At 44.2% G+C, this 23,918-nt stretch overlaps 1 protein-coding gene across 2 annotated transcripts in view; it reads right to left on the bottom strand.

Annotated features, from left to right (window-relative positions):
* The window catches only part of Myo5c (myosin VC), a 92,238-nt gene that overhangs the window by 14,775 nt on the left and 53,545 nt on the right, over positions 1 to 23,918 (bottom strand). For both annotated transcript variants that reach the window (XM_047540793.1, XM_047540795.1), the window contains exons 19-35: positions 23,595 to 23,806; positions 20,431 to 20,596; positions 19,979 to 20,125; positions 18,464 to 18,628; positions 17,270 to 17,363; positions 15,298 to 15,361; positions 13,435 to 13,615; positions 11,020 to 11,113; positions 10,696 to 10,759; positions 10,530 to 10,610; positions 9,350 to 9,530; positions 7,610 to 7,703; positions 7,087 to 7,147; positions 6,816 to 6,984; positions 3,652 to 3,739; positions 1,661 to 1,759; positions 299 to 453 (exon numbers count right to left, since the gene is read on the bottom strand). In XM_047540793.1, the coding sequence (XP_047396749.1) occupies positions 299 to 453; positions 1,661 to 1,759; positions 3,652 to 3,739; positions 6,816 to 6,984; positions 7,087 to 7,147; positions 7,610 to 7,703; positions 9,350 to 9,530; positions 10,530 to 10,610; positions 10,696 to 10,759; positions 11,020 to 11,113; positions 13,435 to 13,615; positions 15,298 to 15,361; positions 17,270 to 17,363; positions 18,464 to 18,628; positions 19,979 to 20,125; positions 20,431 to 20,596; positions 23,595 to 23,806 (2,115 nt within the window). The remainder of the gene's footprint in view (positions 1 to 298; positions 454 to 1,660; positions 1,760 to 3,651; positions 3,740 to 6,815; positions 6,985 to 7,086; positions 7,148 to 7,609; positions 7,704 to 9,349; positions 9,531 to 10,529; positions 10,611 to 10,695; positions 10,760 to 11,019; positions 11,114 to 13,434; positions 13,616 to 15,297; positions 15,362 to 17,269; positions 17,364 to 18,463; positions 18,629 to 19,978; positions 20,126 to 20,430; positions 20,597 to 23,594; positions 23,807 to 23,918) is intronic.

The raw sequence follows: 23,918 nt of genomic DNA, 5'->3' as shown, positions 1-23,918 counted from the left end.
GACAGGGTCTCATTCAGTTGCCAAAGCCAGCCTAAACTTGTGATCCTCCTGTCTCAGTCTCCTGAGTAACTGGGATTGCAGGCATGCATCTCAACACTTAGCACTTCTAAGGTCTGTTGACAAATTCTTGTCCACAATCTTTCCCTAACAGCTTGACCTCTTTCACTAGTTGGTCTCAAACTGGTTTGAGGACTCATGTGGCTCACCCAAGACTGGACACTAAGGGGAGGTAAAGAATGGGCATCCAGTCATTCCCACTGGTGCAAACTGGGAGCCAATGTCAAAAGTGGTTCCTTACCTTAACCACCTGCTTGATGCCATTAATGGTGCTGTTCATAAGGGACTTCAGCATGTTGGCATCATTTAGAGAGTCTGCGTAGCGTACACACATGAACAGGATGTGAGCCGGCAGTCCAGGGATCATGTTCACAACCACACCACGGGGCTTCAGGTCTGGAGCAGAGAGAGCCAATGAGGACCAGAGCTGATGGATCATCTCTCCTCCTGAGGACCCTCTGGCTATGGGGATTGGTTTTGTTCATTTTTCTGCACTTAATGCAGTGTCTGAACATGCAAGGGTTTCTTTTCTCTTTGAGGAATTCCATTTGGGTCCTCTCTCTGGGTGTCCCCTGCTCCTCTCACTTCTCATTTGCAAAGCACTTTCTCTTTTTTTAAAAGTCCAGATGAAAGACAGAAGTTGTAATTTTCTTTGGTGGGGATACCCTGGATTTTCGACCCCCAAGAGAAGAAAAGAGCCCCAGAATCATAATCCCCACCTCAATCTCTTTGATGAGGATGGAAAATGGTCTTGAGCTCAACAATCACAAGAGACCACCTTGAATAGGGAATCCAGGGACACAACGGTGTAGAGGAGTATAGCCTGGTCTTGGGTAGAAGATAATGGCAGAGAGACCGAGTGGGGCTGAAGGGAAGAGGGAAGCTTCATAGAAAAGGAAGCAAACAAGGTTCTCCTCTCTGCTGCAATAAGCCATGGGAACAAAGAAGAGGACACTACTGTTGTATGCTGGTGAGGGTAGGAAAGGAAAGGGTGAGGGTGCTTTGTGCTCTGAGAAGTCATTCTGAGGAAGAGGAAGTAAGGTGACACCTTAACTTTCTATTCAAAAATCTTGGGACCAGCCTGCAGGGAGGCAGGTTTTCTCCCTTCATCTGGAAAATTATGTGGAAGGTCATGATGGAGACAGTGTGGAATTGATTCTAAGACCTCACCCTCAGGTACTCTGGGATGTTCCTGTAACTGGGATGGCTAGGCAACTCCTACCGCAATGCCTGCAAGTGGATTTCTCAGCAGAAGTCAGATTGTGCACAGAGCCACAGTGATGACCATTGTGGCTCCTGTTCTGAGGCCCAAAAATGAGGAGTGTTTGGAGATATTTTTATTTTCATGACTAGGGGTTGCTACTGGCTTCTAGTGGGTAGAAGTCAAGGATGCAGCTCAGTATCCTACAGCACACAGTCTGCCTCTCCCCCAACAAGGAGTATCTGGCTAGTAGTGCTGAGGCTGAGAAACTGCAGGCCAGAGGAAGAAGCAATGAAGGAAGAGAGGAAGAGATGGGATTTGCCCCGCCTAGGGCTTTGGTATTGATTGATGTTTGAGTTTTCAAAGAAAAAGCAAGAAAAGCAGAGTTCTAGGTTTTAATACCAAGAATGAGGTTTTGAATGAGCTTGGCCTCGTCTTCTTGCTTGTATTCCAGCATTCCAAGGTACTCCTTGGGTCCCGAGGACAAGTGCACATCATTGGCTGCAGACAGAGGCAAACGATCAGCTAAATACACAAAATCAACACTGGCAGGTTTCCTGATGAGACCACTCCATCGGCTTTTGCCCCGTTCTGGCTGGTCTGCAAGTGAACTTCCGTGGCTTTCAGGTATCCTGGAACCTTACTGCATCCTGAAGACTTTCTCCCAGGAGTGATTTCTGTCTGTGAATGTATCAGTGAGTTCAGCAGCTATTGAAAAGGTGGAGTGGCTCAAAGGATCTGATGAGCATCTGATAGGTCTCCAGCACAGCAGGGACAGGAAAGAAACAAGATGTTGCCTGTCTTTAAGGTGCTGATGCCATGGTGAAGGAAATGGCCGGGGAATGCTTGGCATGAAAACTACCAAACTACACAGTCCTGACCACAGGGACCAAGTTAACTTTTTATGGTTGTTGTGATGAGTCACCCCAAAGGTGGTGACTTAACACAACACATTTTTTTTTATGTAGGCTATTGAACCCAGGGCCTCATGCATACTAAGCATGCTCTCTACCACTGAGCTACATCTCCAGCCTAGACAACACAAAGGTTTTAATCATATAGTGCTGAAGGTTAAAAGTCCGAAAGCTAAGTCAGAAGCACCTGGCTAAACTGCTCCTGGGTTCCTGACCCAGAAATGTGTTGTTAAATGTTATTTGCTGTAGGTTTCTAAGTTTGGGGGTAATTTGTTGTATAATTTGTTGCAGGGAAGCAGATGAGTTCAAATTTAGACATGCTGACTTGGAGGTATTGATAGAAAAGCAAAGGAAGTAGTGTTAAAGGCAAAAAAGATCTGGGACAAAGGAAAATAAGTGAGGATGAATGTGGATTTTGGTAGTACTTGGGTAGAGAGGGTAGTTCATTCATTGATTTGTTCCAACAGTGGGGCAGGATGAGGAGTAGGAAGGACAGACCTCCCTGTGCTCTCCTGGGGTAGACCAGCACATATCATTTGTTATTGAAGGGGAAAGAGCCTCCGTTTGGTTTTGAACATTTCAGATTTGAGGTGAGATCTGAATATATGAAAATAAAGAAGCACTTCAAAGAAATTAATAAAGCCAGGTACGGGTATGCATGCCTATAATCCCAGTGATTTGGGAGGTAGAGGCAGGAGGATTGCAAGTTTGAGGCTAGCTTCGGCAACTTAGCAAGACCCAAAGCAACTTAGTGAGACTTTGTCTCAAAATAAAAACTAAAAAATCCTGAGGATGTGGCTTAGTGGTTAACACCCCTGAATTCATTCCCCAGTCCCCAAAACAAAAGAAATGAATAGAGAAAAAGGAACACACAGTTGCAGATACAACCTGAGCAAGAACATTTGAGAGGAAGAGGAAAAGGAATAAAGGACAGAAGAGTGAAAAATGAAAGGAGAGAGCCAAAGACGGGCAAAGTTCAGGGACTCTGAAGCAGAAAAAGGGAGGAGAGGCTTAGATTCTTCTCACAGGGGCTCAGAGGACCCTCTAAGGGTGAAGTTCAGTCAGTACTCAGGACCTCTGCCTTCTTGGTTCTCTACTCCTTTCTTCTAGTAGAAATCAGGATATTACTGATCCTACATAGGTGACGGGAGGAAAGGTAAATTTCAAAGCAATTAATTTAAAAATGGTAGTTTCATTTTTAAAGGCCAGGGGAGCACCAATGGAGGAAGAGGTTACAAGTATTTGTCCTAAGACATCTGCTGCAACGTCAGGAGCACATCTTGCATTATCGGAGGAGTGGTGAGCTGTCTTTCTGCCTCGAAAGTCCTTTCCTTCAGCCCACCACTAAGTCCCACATGCAACCCGTTAAGAATCGTTGCTTTAGGTCTGGTCAGCTTTGGGCCGTGTAGGACATAACCTGTTCAGCACATGTTGACCTTAGCCGAAAGCACAAAGAATAAGAGACTGTCACCTTCCTACCTTTTTCAATCGTCTTGGTTAGAGTCTTGACTTGATCTTGTAGCTTTTTAATCACTCTGTCCTTCATGTCTAACTCTTCTTCAAGGTCCTTCAGAAACCAGAAGAAACAAGGACATTAGTTTAAAGAAGCACCCTCGTCTGTTTTGGGGCAACAGCTTTATTGAACTACATACAATTCACTCATTTAAACCATCCAATGATTTTTAGTGTAGCCAGAGCTGTGCTATCATCATCATTACCTAATTTCAGACATTTTCATCGTCTCCCAAAGAAAACGATAACCTTTAGTAGTCAATCTCCTCAGTGACCACTAATTCTTTTCCTGTCTCTACAGATTTGCCTATTCCAGATAATTCATGTAAACAAAATCAAACACTCTGTGGTATTTCATGTCTAGCTTCTTTCATATACCTTACTGTGCTCAAGGTGCATCTGTGCTGTGGCTTGCAGCTGAATTTTACACCTTTCTGTGGCTCAATGACATCCTATTGTATGGGTAGACCACATAACATCTTGGTCTGTTTTCTTCTTACTCTTAGGTAATTGTCCATCAAAGAGAATTTTAGAACAGGAGTATAGGAAAATGGGCCCTCCAGATGTCTGAAGCTGGAGAAACTGTTCAGAGATGTAAGACTCTGTTTTTTTCTTTCTTTCTTTCTTTCTTTTTTTTTTTTTAATTGTGCTGCTGGAGATTAAACCCAGGGCCTTGTGCATGCAAAGCAAGGACTCTACCAACTGAGCTATATCCCCAGCCCATGAGCCCTGGTTTTGACTCTCCTTCTTTATAAGGAGGTGGCCTTGCCCATGGTGAATTTGGCTAGAGTCCTAGATGCCTAGAAATATTTCCTATAGAGAGCATCTTCTTAAGATGATGTTCTCACTGGCACAGTTAGATCTCTAATATTAATGCATAATTTTAATTTTGAATTTGACTAAAGGATTATATAATGTATTGAACAGTGTTTTCAAAATTTGTGTCTACCCAGAACCCCCCAATGTGACCTTATTTGAAAATCAGGTCTTTACAGTTGTAATTAAGCTAAGGATTCATATGAAGTCATGCTGTTAAGCTGGGCCCTAAATCCTATGAGAGTGTACTTTTCACAAAAAAGAACACACAGGGGCCCACAGAGAAGGCCATGTGAAGAGAGGCAGAGGCTGAAGTGACGCTGCCATGAGCTAAGGAATGGCAGGAGCTACCAGGGTGCTGGAGAGGCAGGGAAGGATTCTCCTCAAGAGACCTAGGAGGGAACATGACTCCTGATTTCAGACTGCTGGCCCCCATAACTGTGAGAAAATCGATTTCTTTCTTTCTTTCTTTCTTTCTTTTTTTTTTCTGGCAGTGCTGGGGATTGAATCCGGGACTTTAAGCAGGTCAGGGAAGCACTCTACCACTGAGCTCCATCCCCAGCCCCCAAATTTCTGTTCTTTCATGGCACCTCATTGGTGGCGGTCTCTTATGTCAGCTCCAGGAAAGTAGCATGGATCAAATCTCATCGTGGGAAAAATCTTCCACCTAATATGGCATGCAGAAATTATATTTTTTGTTTCATAGTCAATGGATCATTTGTAACACATAGGCTCATTCATTAGTTTAGAAATAGCTTGTTGATATGAGCACACTGGTGTGTCTACTCTCTAGTTCTGGGCACCGCAGAAGAAACAGGGTTCCCCTATTCCTTTCTGGGAGTAGGGCCAAACATGAGGGGTGGGGGACTCCAAAGAAGGGCACTGATCAGGACCCTACTGTGCCTCTGGAAAATCAGGAACAAATTCATGCAAGTTCCACTGAACTCAGGGAAGACACCTGCTCATGGTTAGTGGGTGAAGGACCATAGGGGACAACATGCACACAAACCACTGCTCAGCCTCTCCCTTAGGCTCCACCGACAGCCATCCATCCATCCACAAGGGACCTGCACGACCCTGCCAGGTAGGGCAGCCTAACATATGCCTATAGCATACAGTTGCTTCTGTGGTGCGATTTGAGGATTCTAGTCTCTAACAAAGTTGTACTTGCCTCAATGGATGAAATTGGAGAATATCATGCTATGAGATAAGCCAATCTCAAAAATCCAAAGGACGAATGATCTCCCTGATCAGTGGATGATGACACATATTGAGGGGTGGGAAGGAGGTAAGAATGGAGGAAAGAGGAACTGTATGGAGGGAAAAGAGGGGTGGGAGGGATGGGGAGGAAGGAAACAACAGAATGAATCGAACACTATTATCCTATGTAAAAGTATGACTACACAAATGTTATGCCTTTACTTCATGTACAAACAGAGAAACAGTATGTATCCCAGTTGTGTACAATAAAAAGAAAAAAAAAAAAAAGAAAGTTGTATTTGCCTCAAAAAGGACGACCATCCCTTAGGTGCCACTGACTGGAATTTGTTATTTCCTATTAAATGTCAAACTCCTGGCATTCCTCTGTTCAGATGAAAGTACTCTCTTAAGTTAAAACTTGACACTGTAAGATATGCTTTTATCCTATTCAGGTTTTCCGGTGAGATAGGATATGGGGGCCTTGACAACAGGGAGAAGGGCCTCTGAGCATGTCCAGCCTGACTTTTCAGAAGAGGCCAGAGAGGGTCCTGACTTGCAGAAAAGGGTCCTGTCTCTTATTTCATACTTCTGAACCTTGTGGGATTCACCTACCAGTACAATTTCAAAATAATAGCTGGGAATTGAAATAGGGTTGCTAAATTTCATTTTGGAGGAGGCATTTAAAATTTGGAGAGAAATTTATAAAATTTAAAGTCTTCCATCTATTGTCATGGTCATTTCATAGAAGAACAATATCACTCAAAATTATAGGTGATTCATGGTCCCAGAACAAGCATGGGCTTCATGAGGGGTACACTTTGCTCAGCACAGTACTCACACATCAGCCTTGTCCTCTATGTGCTGGAGACCAGGGTCTCCTCATCTCAGACAATGCCATCCAGGGACAGCATTCAGGAAACAGGGTCCTGCATAGTATCGTCTCTCCTCCCTCCTCCCTGTACAGAGGGAAATCCCTGAGGCTCCCTGACAGTGGGCTGTACCTCAGAGACCACCTGTCTTTTGAGAAGGAATCAGGCTGCTCTGATGGAAGGACTTTTGGTCTACAGTTGTTAATCGTGTGCTCTGGGCCTTTCAGCAACTGGAATTCTTCTCACCCTGTTTTCCAAAGTGAGACGAGAAGCTTCCTGCCGAAAATCGTTCCCAACCTCACTTTCAGTCTCACATTGCTTCTTCAGGTGCTCGCTGGCCTCCTGCAGTTCTTGGATCTTATCCATCATCTTCTCTTTCACTTTGGAGTGTATTTCATTCTGGGCTTCTGCTACCCTGGGAAAGATAGGGGGACTTCTGGCCTCAGTTTGATCATCTCACAGTGCTGGTGTTTCCAAAGATGGGAAACCACCAGGACCGATTCATGTTAACACTTACTTTCTTTGTGTTCCTTCCTCTTCTAGATGGCGATTTAACTGATTAGACACTTCTAGTTTTCCTGTAGTGAGAAGAACTGTCAGTGTTGTGGTGGGCTATCTCACTGCATTCTGATTTGGGTTTGGCATTATTTTCAGTTATTAGAGGTTCTAAACTGCATCCAGGCATATATTAGGTTTTGTTTGGTCTGAATGGTGTTTGAAATAATTTGTTAGACCATTATTTAAAAGTTGTAGTATTTCATGTGAAAATCTAGACTTCCAGATTTTATTTAAAAATAGGAATATCTAGCAACACTGGGGACTACATTCCCCCTTGGCAAAAATCAATGGCACCTGGAGGTAGCTGTCCCCTTTAAATGCCCCCTGACCTTTACTGTACCTCCACCTGCCCACTTTCTACTTTAAAGTTACCTGCCTGGTTTTGGAAGAATTAGAGCTTAAAACCCCTGGAAGCAATGACATTTCTGGCCCTAGCTACCCAAAACACCTTCTAAAAGCAGGCTCATGAGGGTTCTATTTACCTTTCATTTTCTCAGTTTGTTCATTCAGACGAATTTCAAGATCTTGCTTCTGTTTCTCTAGCTCTGAAATTTGCTGTTTAAAGTCTGGGATCATCTTTAAAGAAGAATTATAAACATTAGATAAAATACCTTCATCTATGAACTTTACCATCTCAGAAACAAACTAGACTATCTGTGTTCAGACCGCGGAACGTGTAATTGTATAAGAGGCCCATCTGAGACACCCCGCTGGATTTCCTTTCTTCCTCTTTCCCTCTCTCTCTCCTTTCTTTTCCTTCCTTTCTCTCCACCCCCTCTCTCATTTATCCTCAAGACCTATATGATAGTCTCAAGAAATTCCAGTATGCTCAGATCTACACTGGGAGACAGACATGCACTGTAGCAGGGTATGGGAATCTTGTGCTGAGTGGAGAGAGGGGCGATGTGAAGCTTGTAGGCAGCCTTTTTGGTCCAGATCCAGAGACCTGCTCTCCTCATTTGGGAAGAGGGAAAAACATTTCAAATCATTCCACTGCTACTTCTGAATTCCAGGCCACACGCTGCTCTGTTAGTGTTTGTCCACTATGCTTCACAATCTTTTATCCTTTTCTATCTGTATATCTTGGGTTTTTGTTGTTGTTGTTGTTGTTGTTGTTGTTGTTTTGCAGTGCTGGGGATTGAACCCAGGGCCTTGTGCTTGCAAGGCAAGCACTCTACCAACTGAGCTATATCCCCAGCCCTGTATATCTCTTTAAAAATGTCCATCAGCTCAATCATCAGCCAGATAAAAACTTGTTTCTGTTGTCCGAGTTTGTATAGACACCAGAGACTTTGGAATAAAGAAAGAACACTTGCTTGGTTGTGTAATTGGATCTCACTGCAAATTCCTCATTAAAGTTTCGTCCAAGGAATACAGGAAGATGTGAAGATCCTTAATTGCTGTTCTATAGGTCCCCCTCCTGTCTGCTCACCTCCCACAGCCTGGGAGTTCCTAACTCTCCCAGGTAGAGGAGGAGACAGTAAAGAAGTGGAGAAGGAGCAGACTGAGGTGGTGTGAGAAGCCTGGGAGAGTGAAGTGTCCTAGAAGCCAAGAACAATTGGGAGCGGGGAGAAATCATCAGAGGCTGCTGAGGCACTGGTTGGGGTGCAGGCCAATTTGACTGGCAATAGGGACATGTGACAGAGTAATGTGACCAGAGAGAAAATGGGAGGTGGGTGGAGAAAATATGATTATATAACCTTTGAGAAGTCCCATCAACTCTCCAAAACATCAGGGTGGTGGCCATGGAGGACCATTTGAGTGACAAGATTCTGAAAGCATTTCTCCATGCCAGAAGGTGTGGGTCAGAAGAAAGGATGGGACAAACGCTGTGGGTAGGAATGGGGATCACTGAGGAGGAGGCCCTCGAACAGGTGAGACACACACCATGAACTGAACGCACTCCTTTCTCAAGAACCAAGCTTCTGCCTTACTGTTTGGTTTCTTTCCTAGGGCTTAGACTAGATTTAAATACATAGATTTAAGGAGACACATGCATACACAGAATTTAAACTCAGCATATGGTGATCAAACCTACTCTCAAATCAAATTACTCTCTAGGGTGGGGTCATTTTACAGTTTTATCTTCTGATAAAACATTATTTCTAGAAAAGAGTAGTGTAATTCCATTGTTCAACTGCTGAGGAACTGAATTTTACTCTACTGATGAATACTATCTCTAGGATAATGGCCAGAGCCAGGGCCCATGGCTGAGATGATACCATGTTTTCTGATGTCAGCCTCGCAACTTCATGACGGATACTTTCATTGATGTCATTCTCTTCTCTAAACAATTTTTGCAGGTGGTTGATTTCTTGACTTAGATGCACCACTTTGAAGTTCAGAGCTTCAATTTCCTTTTCATAGCAATCCTTCTGAGACTGGAAATGACTCTCCAAAACACTGTTAGAGGATCAAGAAATAAACCACATGGCCTCTGTTCTGCTGTGCTGACTACAGTGAGGGTGTATATATGCAGCAGTTATGAAGGCTGTTGACTTGTGCGGTTACGGGCTATCATCATGGGGTCCTTCTGGCTAATAATGGAGTTAGCGTGTAGTTAATGATAAAGAAATTTTATTTTAGAAGTTATTAAATTATATTTTTTACTTTCTTAGGTTTTTTTTTGTTTTTGTTTTTGTTTTTGTTTTTGTACCAGGGATTAAACCCAGGGGCTCTTAACCACTGAGCCACATCCCCAGGCCATTTTTATCTTTTATTTAGAGTCAGAGTCTTGCTGAGTTGCTTAGGGCTTCACTAAGTTGCTGAGGCTAGCTTTGAACTCATGATCAACCTCAACCTTCCAAGCCGCTTGGATTATGGGCATGCACCACTGTGCCCAGAACATTTTTTACTTTCTTAATAGTTAAAAATATATGCTGTGTATATGGTGCTACAATTGTGAAAACACATCATTATGTATTCATCAAACCCATAGAATGTAGGATCCCAGGAATCCTAAGGTAAACTATGGGCTTTGGGTGGCGGTGATGTGTTGGGGTGGGATGTTGGTGGTGGGAGGCTGTGTGGGATATGTGGAACTCTGTATCTTCTGCTCAACTTTGCTCTGAATCTAAAACTGCTGCAAAAAAGAAAGTGTATTAATTATAGAAGAAAACACATTCCTTAAATTTAAATATACCCATATATCCACAGCAATAGTAACCTGCTTTTACTATACAGGTTATAGATTTTATTACTAGGCAGTTTATCCCACAAAGAGATTATTCCTCATTACTAAAATAATTACTTAATTCTCAGAGATATTTCCAGTAACTATTAGATTATTCTACTGTAAGAACATACTTTATGTGTCAAATCTATGGAAAAGATAAGCTTTTGACTTTTCAATAGTCTGTTATCTCTGAAAAACAAAACAGAACCCCAAGGGAAATTTCTAACCGTGTTGCTTTCTTTAGTCCTTCATAAGCAAACCAGAGTTCTCCATCCTCATTTAAATGTTCCAAATCTTCAACAGAAAGCCTGGAAAATAAGGAGGGTAAGGAAATGTATTATCTCCCTGATGTATTATGTGTTTTCAAACATTTGATGATGCAGAAATGATTACCTGCTTCTTACATCTTCAATGTCATAACTCTCGAGGAGTTGTTTGGTGATCTCTGACATCTTTTCTAAAAGGAAAAGGTGACACAGTATGAATCACAATTGTGCGTGATTTCTCTCCTCCATGACATTTCTAGGGCCCAGCTAAATAACTTACCAGCTGTCTCCTCAAATGACCAACCAACTCCCCAGTACTCAACCAACTAGCTATCCAAGCCCCCAACTGACCAACCGAAGGCATACCAGTCACAGGTGATGTCTCTTCTGCAGTGACACACCCATAATAACTTGGTCTGCACCTGTGCACAGTGACTCATGTCTTTGTTACCTCTCATTTCTCGTTTCTGTGATTGCACATGTTTTTCCACGTCTATCTTCTGCGTCTGAAGCAGCTCGATCTCCTTCTCAAACTCAGAGATGGTCTGAATCATAGTGATGACAAACAAGGTGGAGAAAAAAATATTGGTTATGCTTTGCCTGGGACAAGGGAGCTCTTACAGGGGAGTGTGTGGAAGCCAGGCGCCTCCCGAAGTTCCTTAGTAAAATCTCAACAAGTCATCGCTGCTCACAGAGCTGCCCTGGAGCTTGGTCATTGCTCAAAATGCTGTTGTTTATTCTCAGATCTACTTGGTTATACCTGTAGAATTAGCTTCTCTATTATAGAAGGAAAAAAATAACTACTATGAGCTTGCAGAGGGAGCCGGTAGAGGGCCAGCTGAGAAAAGTAAAATCATAGGGACTAAAACTCTTTCAAGGGAAAACAAAATCTGGGAGGGGCTGTAGCTGCCACCTTCCTAACTGGGTTTTGGCTATAGCTAGGCTTAGAAGTGGGACAGTGACCCAGGCAGGGTAAGTCCAGGCAGCCTCAGGGGTGGCCTGGGTACTGGGGTCCCCTGAGGGGCTGCTCTGGTGGTGGAGAAGCTGTATCCTACCTTTACTCAGTTTGTGAGCTCAGCTGGAGGAAGGATCACAGGTTTGTGCTTTTGTAGCTAAGAGAAACATAAAGGTTCTCGGGACAGCAGAGGTGAATAACCTCTCCTTGGTATTTTCTGAGTTAGAATTCTGAGTAGTCAAGGTCTCCAGCTCCTGTTTCCAGAAGAGGTAGGAAGGGGGATCAAAGTGACATTTACTGAACGCTTGACCTAGATGAACTAATCCTCCTAACAGACCTGTAAGGTGAGTAGAGAGACCTTTTATAGATTAGAAAAACAAAGGGATGCTGAACTGAAGGTTAAATGGCATGTTCAAATCACATGACAAATATAAGGGTGAACCCAGGACTACCCAGGCCCAAAGCCCTGCTCTTCCTTGTAATATTTTGGTGAATGTTAAAGGTCGCACTTGTAATTACTTATGCATTTTAGACTGTAACACAACTAACTTGATAACAATGGGTTATTTCTTGGAAAACCAAACATCTTAGTGTTTTCATATTGGGGAGCTTGAGCCAGAGTTTTAGCTACCTTAGAGGAAGTGAGTGACATCTACTGGAACCTGACTCCTAGTGCAACCTCACAATTTCCCAAATGTAAGACAGGCTGCAGCCAGGTGGCCTGACTCCAGCAAATTGACATCAGTCTTATGTGATTGCTCAGAATTGAAGTGGTCATAGGAATATGTGGCTGAAGGTGACCCTTTCTGGTCATGTGGTCCTATATCCTACTTTCAAACAACTGGAGACCAGGACCTAGAAAAGATAGACAGCTCTGCTTTAGAGTTCAGAGGCTACCCAGATGGAATTCCAGAAGCTTTTACATAAAAAATATGCACGACTATTCCAGGACAGTCATTAGAATGTTTGCATAATCTTACAAATACTCTACTAATATGTGCTTCACATGTTTACTAGAAGCTTAAAAGCTCTCCAACTTTACAATGAAATGTCTTGACTTACGAATATAGGTACACATAAGGTTTACATTTTCTGGTAGGGAGATAGTTAAGTTAAGCCTTAATTGTCTAAGCATAGGTCATTGTTTTATTTATTTATTCAAAAATTTTATTCTTCCTAAGAACTTTTTCCTAAATTACCCAGGAACATTTATATATATTTTTTTATAAATGTAGACAACAGCAAGTATTTTTGCATATGATAAAGCAGTTTAAAATATCTTTCTATGTGGATTTTCCCTCTCTACTTTTTCATTTTTAATGTAAATTGACAAAGTATAGTTGCATATATTTATGGGGTACAAACTGAATTTAAGATTTTAAATCAAGCTAATTAACATATCCATCCCCCCAAAAACACTTGCCATTTTTTTTGTGGAGAGATCATGTGAAATTTACCCTCTTAGCAATTTTGCAATATACAATACTCTATTGTTAACTATATTCACCATACTGTGCAATGGATCATTGTCTTGGGGGATTTCTGATGACAGTTTTGATGGAAGATTCTGACAATAAAATAAGTTAATTTTGATATGGGTATTTATAGATGTATAACATGATGTGTTATATAATAAGGGCTCCCTTCAATTTATAACTTGATTTGGAAGTATTCTCTAAATCAACATATTTAAATAACTATGTAACTGTAATTTCAAAAAAGTTAGAAAGCTGGCTTTGAAACTCTGAAGTACAGTTTCATAAGGGGCTCATGCTCAGAGCCTGGTGGACTCAGGCTCCTCTGGCCTTTGGCCCTGGTGCCCAGGCTCTCAGTTGTCCAGGAGGGAACATGGAGCTGCTTCTAGAGGTCCGAGGGCTTCTGGGGGGGGGGTCTGAAAGCAAGAGTGCCCACCTTAGCCTGCTTGCTCAGCCGAGCCACTTCCCCCTTGAGGCCATCCGAGGTGACACGCTCCTCCTCCAGTCGATGATGGAGCTGTGATTTCTCATCCTTGAGAGCTTTAATGTCTTCTTTCAGAGACTGTATCTGCTTCTCATAGTCTTGTGTTTTCAACTCAAAACTTTTTTCAAGAAGTCTAGGCAGAAAATGAAAATAATTTAGAACTCTCTACAGTCTTTGAATTAGAACAAAACATCATTATGGAAATAATGAAGAGACCCCACCACCACAAAGGAGGAGACAAATTAATTAGGACCTACTGTGACACTTCCACTAGCCAGTAGGTTTATTTTGAGCAGACTGTTTCCTGTTCCCTTAGCTAAAGGCACCTTCTTCACTTTCTGATCTGGGAAGTGCAGCCTTGCGATGATCATGCACTGGGAACACAGAACTCGGGGCTGAATTTAAGACACAGTGGTTGCCGGGGCACTGCAGTCCCCAGGCCATCCCTGGGTTCCACGCCGTCCCTGGAGGGGCCCCTTCCCTCAGCAAAGACCTTGACACATTCTATCAAGTCTGAGTTCCTTTCCAGTTTCGAGAACCCTGTAGGGACTTGCTTTGGTCCTACACAAATCAATGCAAGTTGAACACCCATAATCTGAAAATCCAAAATCTGAAATCTCTGAAATCCAGTACTTTTAAATCACAACATGATGCTCAACAGGTTTCAGGTTTTGGAGCACTTTAGATTTTTGGATCAGGAATGCTTATTAACAGGTAAAGTCAAAGCAAAGACTCCAAAACATAAAAAACTGAAATTTGAAGCACTCTGACCCCACACATTTGAGATAAGGGATGCTGAACCTGTAGAGCCATCTGGTAAATCAAGGGATCTAGCTCTTCAAAACTTTTAGAACATATTGCAGCAAATCCAGGTGCTCTGGTTCTCCTGCTAACTGCATGGGGAAGTTGTGTATCCTACTGTCCCACTGTCCCAGCCTGGCCCCCAAGAAACATGACAGGAATGTTCTATCTCTCCCCCAAGCCCTGCCATGCACTACTACTTGGAGGTCTAAAAATCAGGAGAGAGAGAGAGAGAGAGAGAGAGATCTAAAAACCGTTGATTCCTTGAAAGATGGGAACCCCAGAATGGCATCCTTGGAAATTAGCAAAGGTTTGATATTGACATAGGAAAGGGGACTAGTACAGTTCAAGGTCATGGGAACCTACCTTAGGGTATTTTTTTTTTTTTTTTTTGTATTGGGGATTGAACCCAGGGGCACTTAACCACTGAGTCACATCCCAAGTCCTTTCAAAATATTTTATTTAGAGATAGGGTCTTCCTAAGTTACTTAGGGCCTTACTAAATTGCTGAGACTGGCTTTGAACTTGTGATCCTCATGCCTCAGCCTCCTGAGCTGCTGGGATTACAGGTGTGTGCCACTGTATCTGGCCTACCTTAGTATTTGTGAGGTGGTTACATACCTTATTTTCTGCAACAGAAGGCAAGTTAACAGGTACAGCAGGTGGGGAAAGGGAAGAGAGGGACGTGAATTTCCTAGCCATAATTTTAATTCTTTGATTTCATAGAAGTTGGAGGGGGTGGTTTCTTTGAATTTCTCACTGTGTTAACAATAAAAGCAAGAAATTCCTGGCCATCTACCATGCCCATCTGGCGAAGCTATAAAGACAACTCCAGAACTTGTGGTATCTGAAAGCGTACATTGAGCTCTCATGGATCTCAACATCTTTTACTTCCTAAAAATATTCCTACCCGCCCTCCTATATCTGTGATGCACTATCTGCAAGCTGAGAAGAAAGCAGAAAATACCAGAGAGAGAAAGAAGAGGTGGTTTTAAGGCAAACTAGATTTCATACATTCTTTGTCGTTCTTCTTTTTGTACATCATCAAACAGCTGCTTGGTGAGGTTGTCCATTTTTTCTGTGAAAAGAAAATGTTCTTTGAAATATGACTGCCAACCCAATGCCTTGATGGTCTCATGTCACATTCAAGAAACTGAGGATGTAAGAGCAACCATGTGGTATTTATTAGTAATGATGCTTGAGAGGGAGTGCATGCCATGTTTTATAAACTAGAAATGTAGATGAGAGAGTTACAAAATAATTCTCACAAATTTGTCATGTTGAAATTTATGAATAAATGGTTTCATTTCTAGTACTTTGATTGGTCTGAATGTTATCTGCTTTTTAAAAATAGACATACTGTCTTTAGGACAATAAATGTTAATTAGAAATAAACAGAAATGCTTTGGGAAGAAATTCATAAATTTATCATAAGGTTTCTTGGTCTTGGCACTATTGACACTTGGGGTGGATAACCTTTTGTTGTGGAGAGGCCTGTCGTGTGCTTTGTAGGATTTTGAGGAGCATCCCTGATCTCTACCCTCTGGAAGTCAGCAGCACCTCTTTCCAGCGTGACAACCAAAAATGTCTCCAGACATTGTCAAAGATCCCCAAGGAGTGGGGAGGAAGGAAAAGTGCCCCAGTTGAGCACCACTCATCAGTGATGACCCAGAAAACAATAGAGTGTTTGTCTGCATTCGGGGAAGCAGAAGCACCCCAAAATGGTAGAATCTCAAACACAAAGTCTATAGACTAAGAGAGAATTTGACAAGTAGGAAACCATTAGTAGGACTCAGGATGTTCCATGGTTATGACAACACCATATCCCCAATATGCCTGTACACAACAGGGGCCATCAAGATGGGGGCTTGCAGATGCAGCCCTCCAAGGTGGCATCCATCTTTGCACTCAGCTGACACCCCATCATCTGTAATAAAAAGGGTGAAGATAGGCAAGCTGAACCTGACTCAGGTTCAAGGTTTACTCCCAGACCCCTGACCCCTTCTGTTCACCACCAACATTTCCATGGACTCCAAGGACCATGATGTCAGTCATGTGAAACAGGGTGGGGGGCATGCCTCCTTGCCAGTATCCCAGTACCTTTCCTCTTTGCCTACCTGGACCCAGGATGCTTATTTCCTCTTCACTGACAAGGGCTTCTCCCATGCTCTGTCCTAAGCCCCCAGGGCTCTCTGCCCCTCCAGATCCACCACCTGCTGGCTGAGGTATGTGTAGTCCCCTAATCTGACCCCTCATGTCTTTGTGGCCTCATGGTAGAGCTCAAGGAAAAAACCCCTGACCGAGATAATCAAGTATGGTGACTTCAACCACCAGATCAGGAACCACCAGGCTCACATTCCTGTTGCCTTTCTTGGGATTTAACAAGTACTCTGTATTCAAATGATTTGAGCTGGAAAACTGCAGATGGATAGAGCTAGCTAAAGGTAACTGTTCCATATCCTCAAAGGAAAGTGTTATCCACCTATCCAAGGTCTGCCCTTCCTTCAGGGCCAGAACAGTGGCAGAGAATGTGAGTACCACTTAGACTAAGTCACCCTGATCATCTGAAACTTTCTGTGCATCTTTGATGAGCAACAAATGTCACTGCAGCATTACCCTGACTGTGCGTCATGATCGCCTTAGTGTTTTAAAAATACCCATGTCTGAGCCATCCCAGCAACCACCACCACCCAGACACCCATGCACACATGTGCACGCACACATTTCCTGATGCAAATGCTCCAGGCTGACAGTCCAACCATCTGCATTTTGCAAAGGGTCCGGGGGCTCCAAGGCACAGACAGGGATTGCTTTGCTGTCTGATAAGAGAAGGAACAGGTCTACAGCCAGGGGAATCCACCACAGTTAAATATAGTTATTCCCTGTGAAGCCAAAAATTCTCATGATACTAAGTACACCCAGAGACCCCTGATTCTAAAATGACTGGTTTAGTGAGTATGGGTTTATCAGCCACCTTGTGTTTTACCTTTCAACTCTTCGGTCTTCTCTTGAAGCTTCAACTGTATTTGCTCTTTCTGTATTTCCAGTTCTGAATTATGCTTCTGAAGCTTTGCCAATTTCTAGTGAAGGAAAGGGCGGGGGTGGAGGGGGGAAGAAAAATCTTAAAAAAAAAATCTCACTTCAAGTTTGTCACTGCTGCCTTCCTCCGTGAAAAGCTGTAGGCTCTCAGGATCCCTTCTCCTTGCAGCCCCTGCCCACCAGCAACAGTCAGCACCAGCCCATATGCAAGGGCTCCTGGCCCAGTAAGGCTGACACTCAGGACAAAGCCAAATTCAAGGTCTCCTCAATGTCAAGAACATGACAATGTCCTCCCCCAGAGCTTCTTGACAGCCTGGGAGCTTACATATTTAATATGATATAATTACTTAATTTATGACTCAGGAAGCATGTGACATGGCAAAATCTATCTTTCAACTTCTCCTGGTGAAGTGTCTGCTGGGCTGGCAGTGGGGCCCCTTGGTGCCGATGGCAGGTGACTAGCAGTGCTGGTAATGCCAGTGGTAGCTGTGTGGGTGCACCTGGGCACAAGGTCACAGGGAGGGCAGAGGGGCTCCTTGTTGCCTGCCGTGGGTGCTAAGGACTTTGGAAAGAGCAGGAGAATGGATGGTAATAAAGACCTCCTCCTTTAGAACATGCTAGCTCAAGCTTATGCAGGGCTTAAGACGGGCCTTTGGCTAAGTTACTTCATTTGACAATTTTATCCTCACAACAACTCAGTCCCTTTTGGTTATTCCTGTTTTACATACAAGGAGACTGAAGTTCAGAGAGGATAAATGACTTAGCCAAGGCTGTCCAGTCAGATGGTAGCAGAACCAAGATTTGGATCTAGAGCAGCAGGGTTTTGGTCTATTGCTCTTTTCACTACACCACAAAGCTTCTCCAAGCTTTGCATTGAGGTTCAGGGGACGATGCCTTCAGGGCAGGCCTGAGGGACAAGTGACAGAGGATCGAGGTTATCCTAGAAGAAAGGGAAGCAGCCTTCTCAGGCTTCTCATCACACCTGTGCTCTGCTTCCTGAAGTGTTAGTCTCCTCCCTGCCTAGACTCCAGTCCTCTGGCCCCACTTCGCTTTAGTCCCACCCTGTGGAAATCTGCCTTACTCAGGTTTGTGTTCCCCATGGGAAATGCATGTGGGTCCCCACGGCCACCCTGGCCCTGACCTCTTCCACGGTGTCCTTGTATCTTCTGCCCTTCTCCTCGTAATTCTGCCTGTGGGTGGCCGCTCTTTCCAGCTCTATTTCCAGCTTCTGAATCTTTTCTGTGTCACCGGCCCGTAGAGCAGCGAGGCTGGTCAGCTTCTCCACCAGCCCATGGTTCTCTTTGTTCTAGAGAAAAGAAACCTCAGCTGGTCAGAGGTTGATTGGAAATAAAACAGCCTCTCACAACCTGTAAGGTGGCCTCCATCCACACTGGTCATCTCTGTCATTATGCCCATGTTTACCAGCATCTTCACCACAGTGAAATGAGTGAGGCAGATCTTGTCAGGTGACCATCTGCCTGAACTGGTGGCTCTTTTAGTGTGGGACCTCCCTGATCCTGGAGCCTCAGTTGTGTCCCCTCAAACTCACATGTAGAAGCCCTAATCACTGAGCCTTGGATATGACTGTATTTGAAGAAATGTCCTTTAAAGACGTAATTAAGGCAACATGAGGCCTTTAGGTGGCTCTAGTGCAGTGCATCTGGTTTTCTTATAAGAAGAGGTTAGGACACAGACAACACAGATGGAAGGGCATGTAAGGACAGGGGAAGAAGGCAGTGGCTACCAGGCCAGAAGACAGGCCTCAGAAGGAACCAAGCCCACCAACTTCTTGATCTGGGATGCCTGGCCTGCAGAACTGTGGAAGAATACATTTCTGGTTTTGAGGCCACCTTCTCTAGGGTGCTTTCTAATGGCAAACTCATACACTCAGAATGGAGCTTGGGCAGTGTGGGGACCCCACCAGGCACTGCTTCTGTGAGGCCATGGCTATTTCTAAGTGCTATTCTGTGCAAGTTGCTAACACACAGACCTGCTGCACAAGAGTGCACTGAGGAGAAACTGCAATAAAACCTCGGGTTTATTCGTTCACGTGCTCATCACTCATTAAGGACCCTCATGATGTTGCTTAGGACTAAGTTTAAAGTTCACTGTAGAAGAATCTCTGAATTATTAGAAACAGACCCAGGAGTGAATTTTATATTTTATAACCCACAGCACTTCACTGGCTGAGAACATATGGATTTTTTTCCCCTACCAGTACAGAACATCCTCAAATCAGATGGGTCTGCACCGAGACCCTAATGCACCTGTGGGCAAGTTAAAAAATGGCAAGGCCTCTGAGCTAATACAGTTTTGAGGGATGCAGGCACTGTTTTTGTGCATGTTAGAAAAAGGTACCCCTGCCTTAAGCAGCACAGCTTCAGACAGGTTCAAATGTCTTGGCAAGTGGAGCCAGACTGGATTAGCCCCACTTGCGCTAGTGGGCACACTTCCTTCTGCAGTGAGAAAACTACACAACCATGTGAAGCAATCTTTAGAGTGAACTTCTGTTATCTAGCTCAGGTGGTCCATGGGAACTGTTTGAATCTCCTAACATGGGCATGAACCTTAATAGCAGAGATAAGGATCTAATCCAGAACAAAATAAATCTATTTTAGAAGAAGTATACATGGAACTGTACGTTATGAACACCTACCTGATCTTCCAGCTTTTTCTGCAAACGCTGGACCCTGTAAGTCAGCTGAATGTTGAGCACGAATCGTCGGATATTCTGGAATCTGCGCCTGGCCAGCCATGCCCGTGCATATTTCTGAAGGATCACAGCCTTGTGTTCCTCCAGCATCTTTAAAGCAAGATTTTTTGAAATGTAAACTGCATCTCCACTGATTCTGTCACCGATTCTTCCCATGCTGGAAGATGCAACTACCAAAGCATTCCCATGGTGCAAAATATGAGTTTCTTGCCATCAACCCACGGAGCCTGTCTACCTAGACTTCTGAAACTATGAGCAAGCCCCAGCTGTGGCAGGAGAGTGCAAACAGATGCTCTCACACCCAGGAAGGTCTTCATGCAGAAAACCGCCCCGCTACGGGTGGTAAAAACCAGCATGAATCCCTGCGAAACCCACGTCCCAGGGAAGCACTGTACCTTTCGATACCTCCTCCTGGCCAGGAATCCTCGGGTGTAGGCCTGGATGGTGATGGTGGCCACACGGATCAGCTGGTACAGATTGCGGACGAGGTACCCACGGCAGTGCTTCTGAATGATGATGGCCGCCCAGGCCTCTTTCAAGGCCGAGGCGGTGATAGCTTTCCTTGGTTGACAAGAACATGGGGTGAGTCTGCTGTCCACGGCGCCTCAGCTCCCCCTCCCCAACTGCAAACTTGGGCAGTTTTCAGTAAGGAGTGTTCAAATGTCTCTCATCTCTCCTCGCTGAAGGCTGTAGGTTGTTATCTTAATAAACTTGAGGCCTGTCCCTGGTTACCTTTCCTTTCTATGCTGATCTGGATGTGGGTCATTTAAGGCACTGAGGGACCATGGGGAACCTTTCATGTGCTGATTATTCAGGCCAGCTGATCCATCTCCATGCGTGTGCCCACAGAGACAGTGACAATGAGATGGTGTCCTGGCATTGCACTTGCTCATTCGTGTATTTCCCTGAGAGATCATGCTCGAGGCTATATAGATCAGGAGTTAGCAAGCAAGGGTCCAAACCTGCAGCCACTCATTACTCTTCAGCCATACTGGAACACAGCCATGCCTGTTGTTTGAATCTTTCCTATTGCAGCTATTGTGGTTTAGATGTGGTTGAGTAGTGCCCCACAAGAGTTCATGTTCTAGAAGCTTGGTTCTCAGTACGATGTGAGAGGTGATGGATATTTCAAGAGGTAGAGCCTACTGGGAGGAATTAGGTTATTGGGGATGCTGTCCTTGGAGGGGATCCATGCTGGTCTCGTGGAGTAAGTCAGCTCTCTTCAGAATGGGTTTTTATAAAGAAAGGTCACCTAATGCACTGGCTTTTGCTGCCTCCCTTTTTCTCTTCCATGTTGTGGCACAGCCAAGCAGGCCCTTCCCAGAGGCCAAACCAATGGGGCTGCCCAATCTTGAACTTTAAACCTCTAAAACTGTGAATTAAATTAACTTATTTCCTTTATAAAGTACCCAGACTCACACTTTTTGTTAGAGCAACAGAAAATGAACTAACACAGCAGCATTCTTTGGTGTTCTATGATAGAAGAGCTCAATAGCTGCAACAGAGACTATAAACCCCTGAAGACTCAAATGGTTATATGGGACAGTATAACCATTATAACCATTATACAGGACAGTAGAATGCATTTTGATACATTGTACACAAGTGGAGCATAACTTCTCATTCCTCTGGCTGTACATGGTGCTGAGTCACACCAGTAGTGTAATCATACATGTATATAGGGGAATAATGTCTGTCTCATTCTACTGTCCTCCCATCCCTACCACCCCTCCCCTCCCCTCACTCCCCTCTGACTGACACTTTACAAATTTTGTCAGGCCCTGAATGAAGGACTACAGGTAACAAAAAATCTTTTCTTCAACACTTAGGATCTCAAGGAACTGACAGATTCATAAATGGCTAAGAAAGAGGGAAAATCAAATAGCTACTGCACAAACCTATAAGGAGAGGATAGGGAAAAGACTAATTCTTTTGGGGAGAGCTGGCAGATGAGCTGCTGTTGAAGGAAAGCAGGATTTTTGTGGACAGTGAAGGTTGGGGAAGGCAGCTCAGGTTAAGGAGTCGGCGTGAGTCAGGGCACACAGGCTCTGCAGCATCTAAAATATTCAGGAAAAGGGAATTTGTCTGGACTTGCTAGAGTATAGGATACATAGAGAAAATTAATCAGTAGTCAATGGGATTAGAAAAGTAGATGGGACCCTTTGTTATTTAAAACATATATTCATTAAACTATGACTTCTATGTGACAGCTATGACGCTGGGTCCTGGGTATGGACCAGTGTGGCCCCTGTTCTCATGAAGCCTCTGTTCTCATGAATGCACGCCTAAGGCCTTCAGTTTGGATCTGGAGTAGTTCCCAAAGGCCTGTGTTGAAGGCTTTGTTCTCAGCCTGTGGCACAATTGGGAGGTAGTGGAACCTTTAGGAGATGAGGCCTAGTGGAAAGAAGTTAGGTCATTGGGATGTGCCCTTGAAGGGATATTGGGGCACTGGCCCTTTCCTCTTTCTCTCTTCAGTTTCTGGCTGCCACAAGGTGAATAGCCTCTTTGGCCATGAGCTTTATCCATGATGTGCTGTGCTGCCTTAGCCCCAAAGCAACAAGGCCTAGTGACCATAGATTGAAACCTGTGAAACCATGAGCCAAAGTGGTTTTTTTCATTTATTGAGTTGATTTTTTTCAGGCATTTTGTTGCACTGACAGAAAGCTGAATGCACAGAGTGTTTTGAACATCATAAAAGATGGGATATGTTCTATAGGAAATGGAGGACCATGGAGGCACTAAAGACAGAGTACATCAGCAGTCCAGGCAGGACCTACTTAAGGAAGATGAGGGAAATGTGGCAGGGGGCTGAGCTGCGAAGTGTAAAGCAAGCAACGATGAAGGCTTAATCCATGGCAGAAGCAGGAGAAACGAATAGGACAGGCCCAAAAGGCAAGCAGACAGAATTATCAGGTCTGGTGACTCCTGAATGGAAAGGGAGTGTGGGTTTGGGGTAGAAGGTAGCTCTGTGGTTTCCTGTCTGGAGACTACTGTTATTAACTGAACCCAGAAGCACAGGAGGGCAGGAAAACCTGGTTGTGTATGGTGTCCCCACCTGTGGAGAATCCCAAATACTGCTGGAGGTTGCCTTAGTTTGGCTCTGGAATGTCCCCCCAAAGGCTTGGTCCCCAGCTTGGTGCTATTGGAGATGTGGGACCTGCAGGAAGTGGGAGGTCTTTAGGTCTTTAGGCCACCTCAGAGGGAATTGTGGGGCTCTGGTCGCTTCTTCTCTTTTGCTTCCTGGCTGTGAGGTGAGTGGTTTTGCTCTGACACCTGCTTCTGCCACAATGTGCTGCCTCCCCACAGCCCCAAAGCAACAGGGCCAGCTGATCATGGACTACAGTTCTAAAGGTGTGAGCCTTTACAGTCAGTCAGCACTACCTGTCCCTGGGAGAAGTGCCTTTATCACCTCCAGGGTCTCAGACTTTACACGGGATTCACCCTTGTACATCTGAACCCGGGGTAGGAGAAAAGTCCCATGTCCTCTACAGTGCCTCCCCCTGGAGGTGACCAGCAAAGAAAGTCCTGCAATTCGACAATGCCCTTGACTCCAACATACCTCACAGTTTGCTGGCCCCGGAAGTACTGCTGGATGGTTAGGGCAGCTTGCCTCTCTCGGAGGAATTTTCTCCTCTGAAGCCAGCCACGGACGTGCTTTTGTATGACAACACAACCCTGCCTCAGTTTATCCAATCGGAGTTTCTCTAGGTAAGCCACTTGTCCTGCTCTGAAGAAAATTTTGGTTTTACCAAACTGGTACTGATTAGAATCCTGGAAGAGAGAAAATGGTATCATCAGAAATGAAATCTTTCAGGTCTGACACAGGATTTGGAAAACACATTCAGAGACTCAAAAATTCCAAAAGTATTGTTACTTTTTTTAT

This window comes from Sciurus carolinensis, chromosome 2 (genome assembly GCF_902686445.1).
Source record: "Sciurus carolinensis chromosome 2, mSciCar1.2, whole genome shotgun sequence".
Lineage (NCBI taxonomy): Eukaryota > Metazoa > Chordata > Mammalia > Rodentia > Sciuridae > Sciurus > Sciurus carolinensis.
Note: the sequence above shows the minus strand (reverse complement) of the source record. Positions and strands in the feature narration are given on the sequence as shown.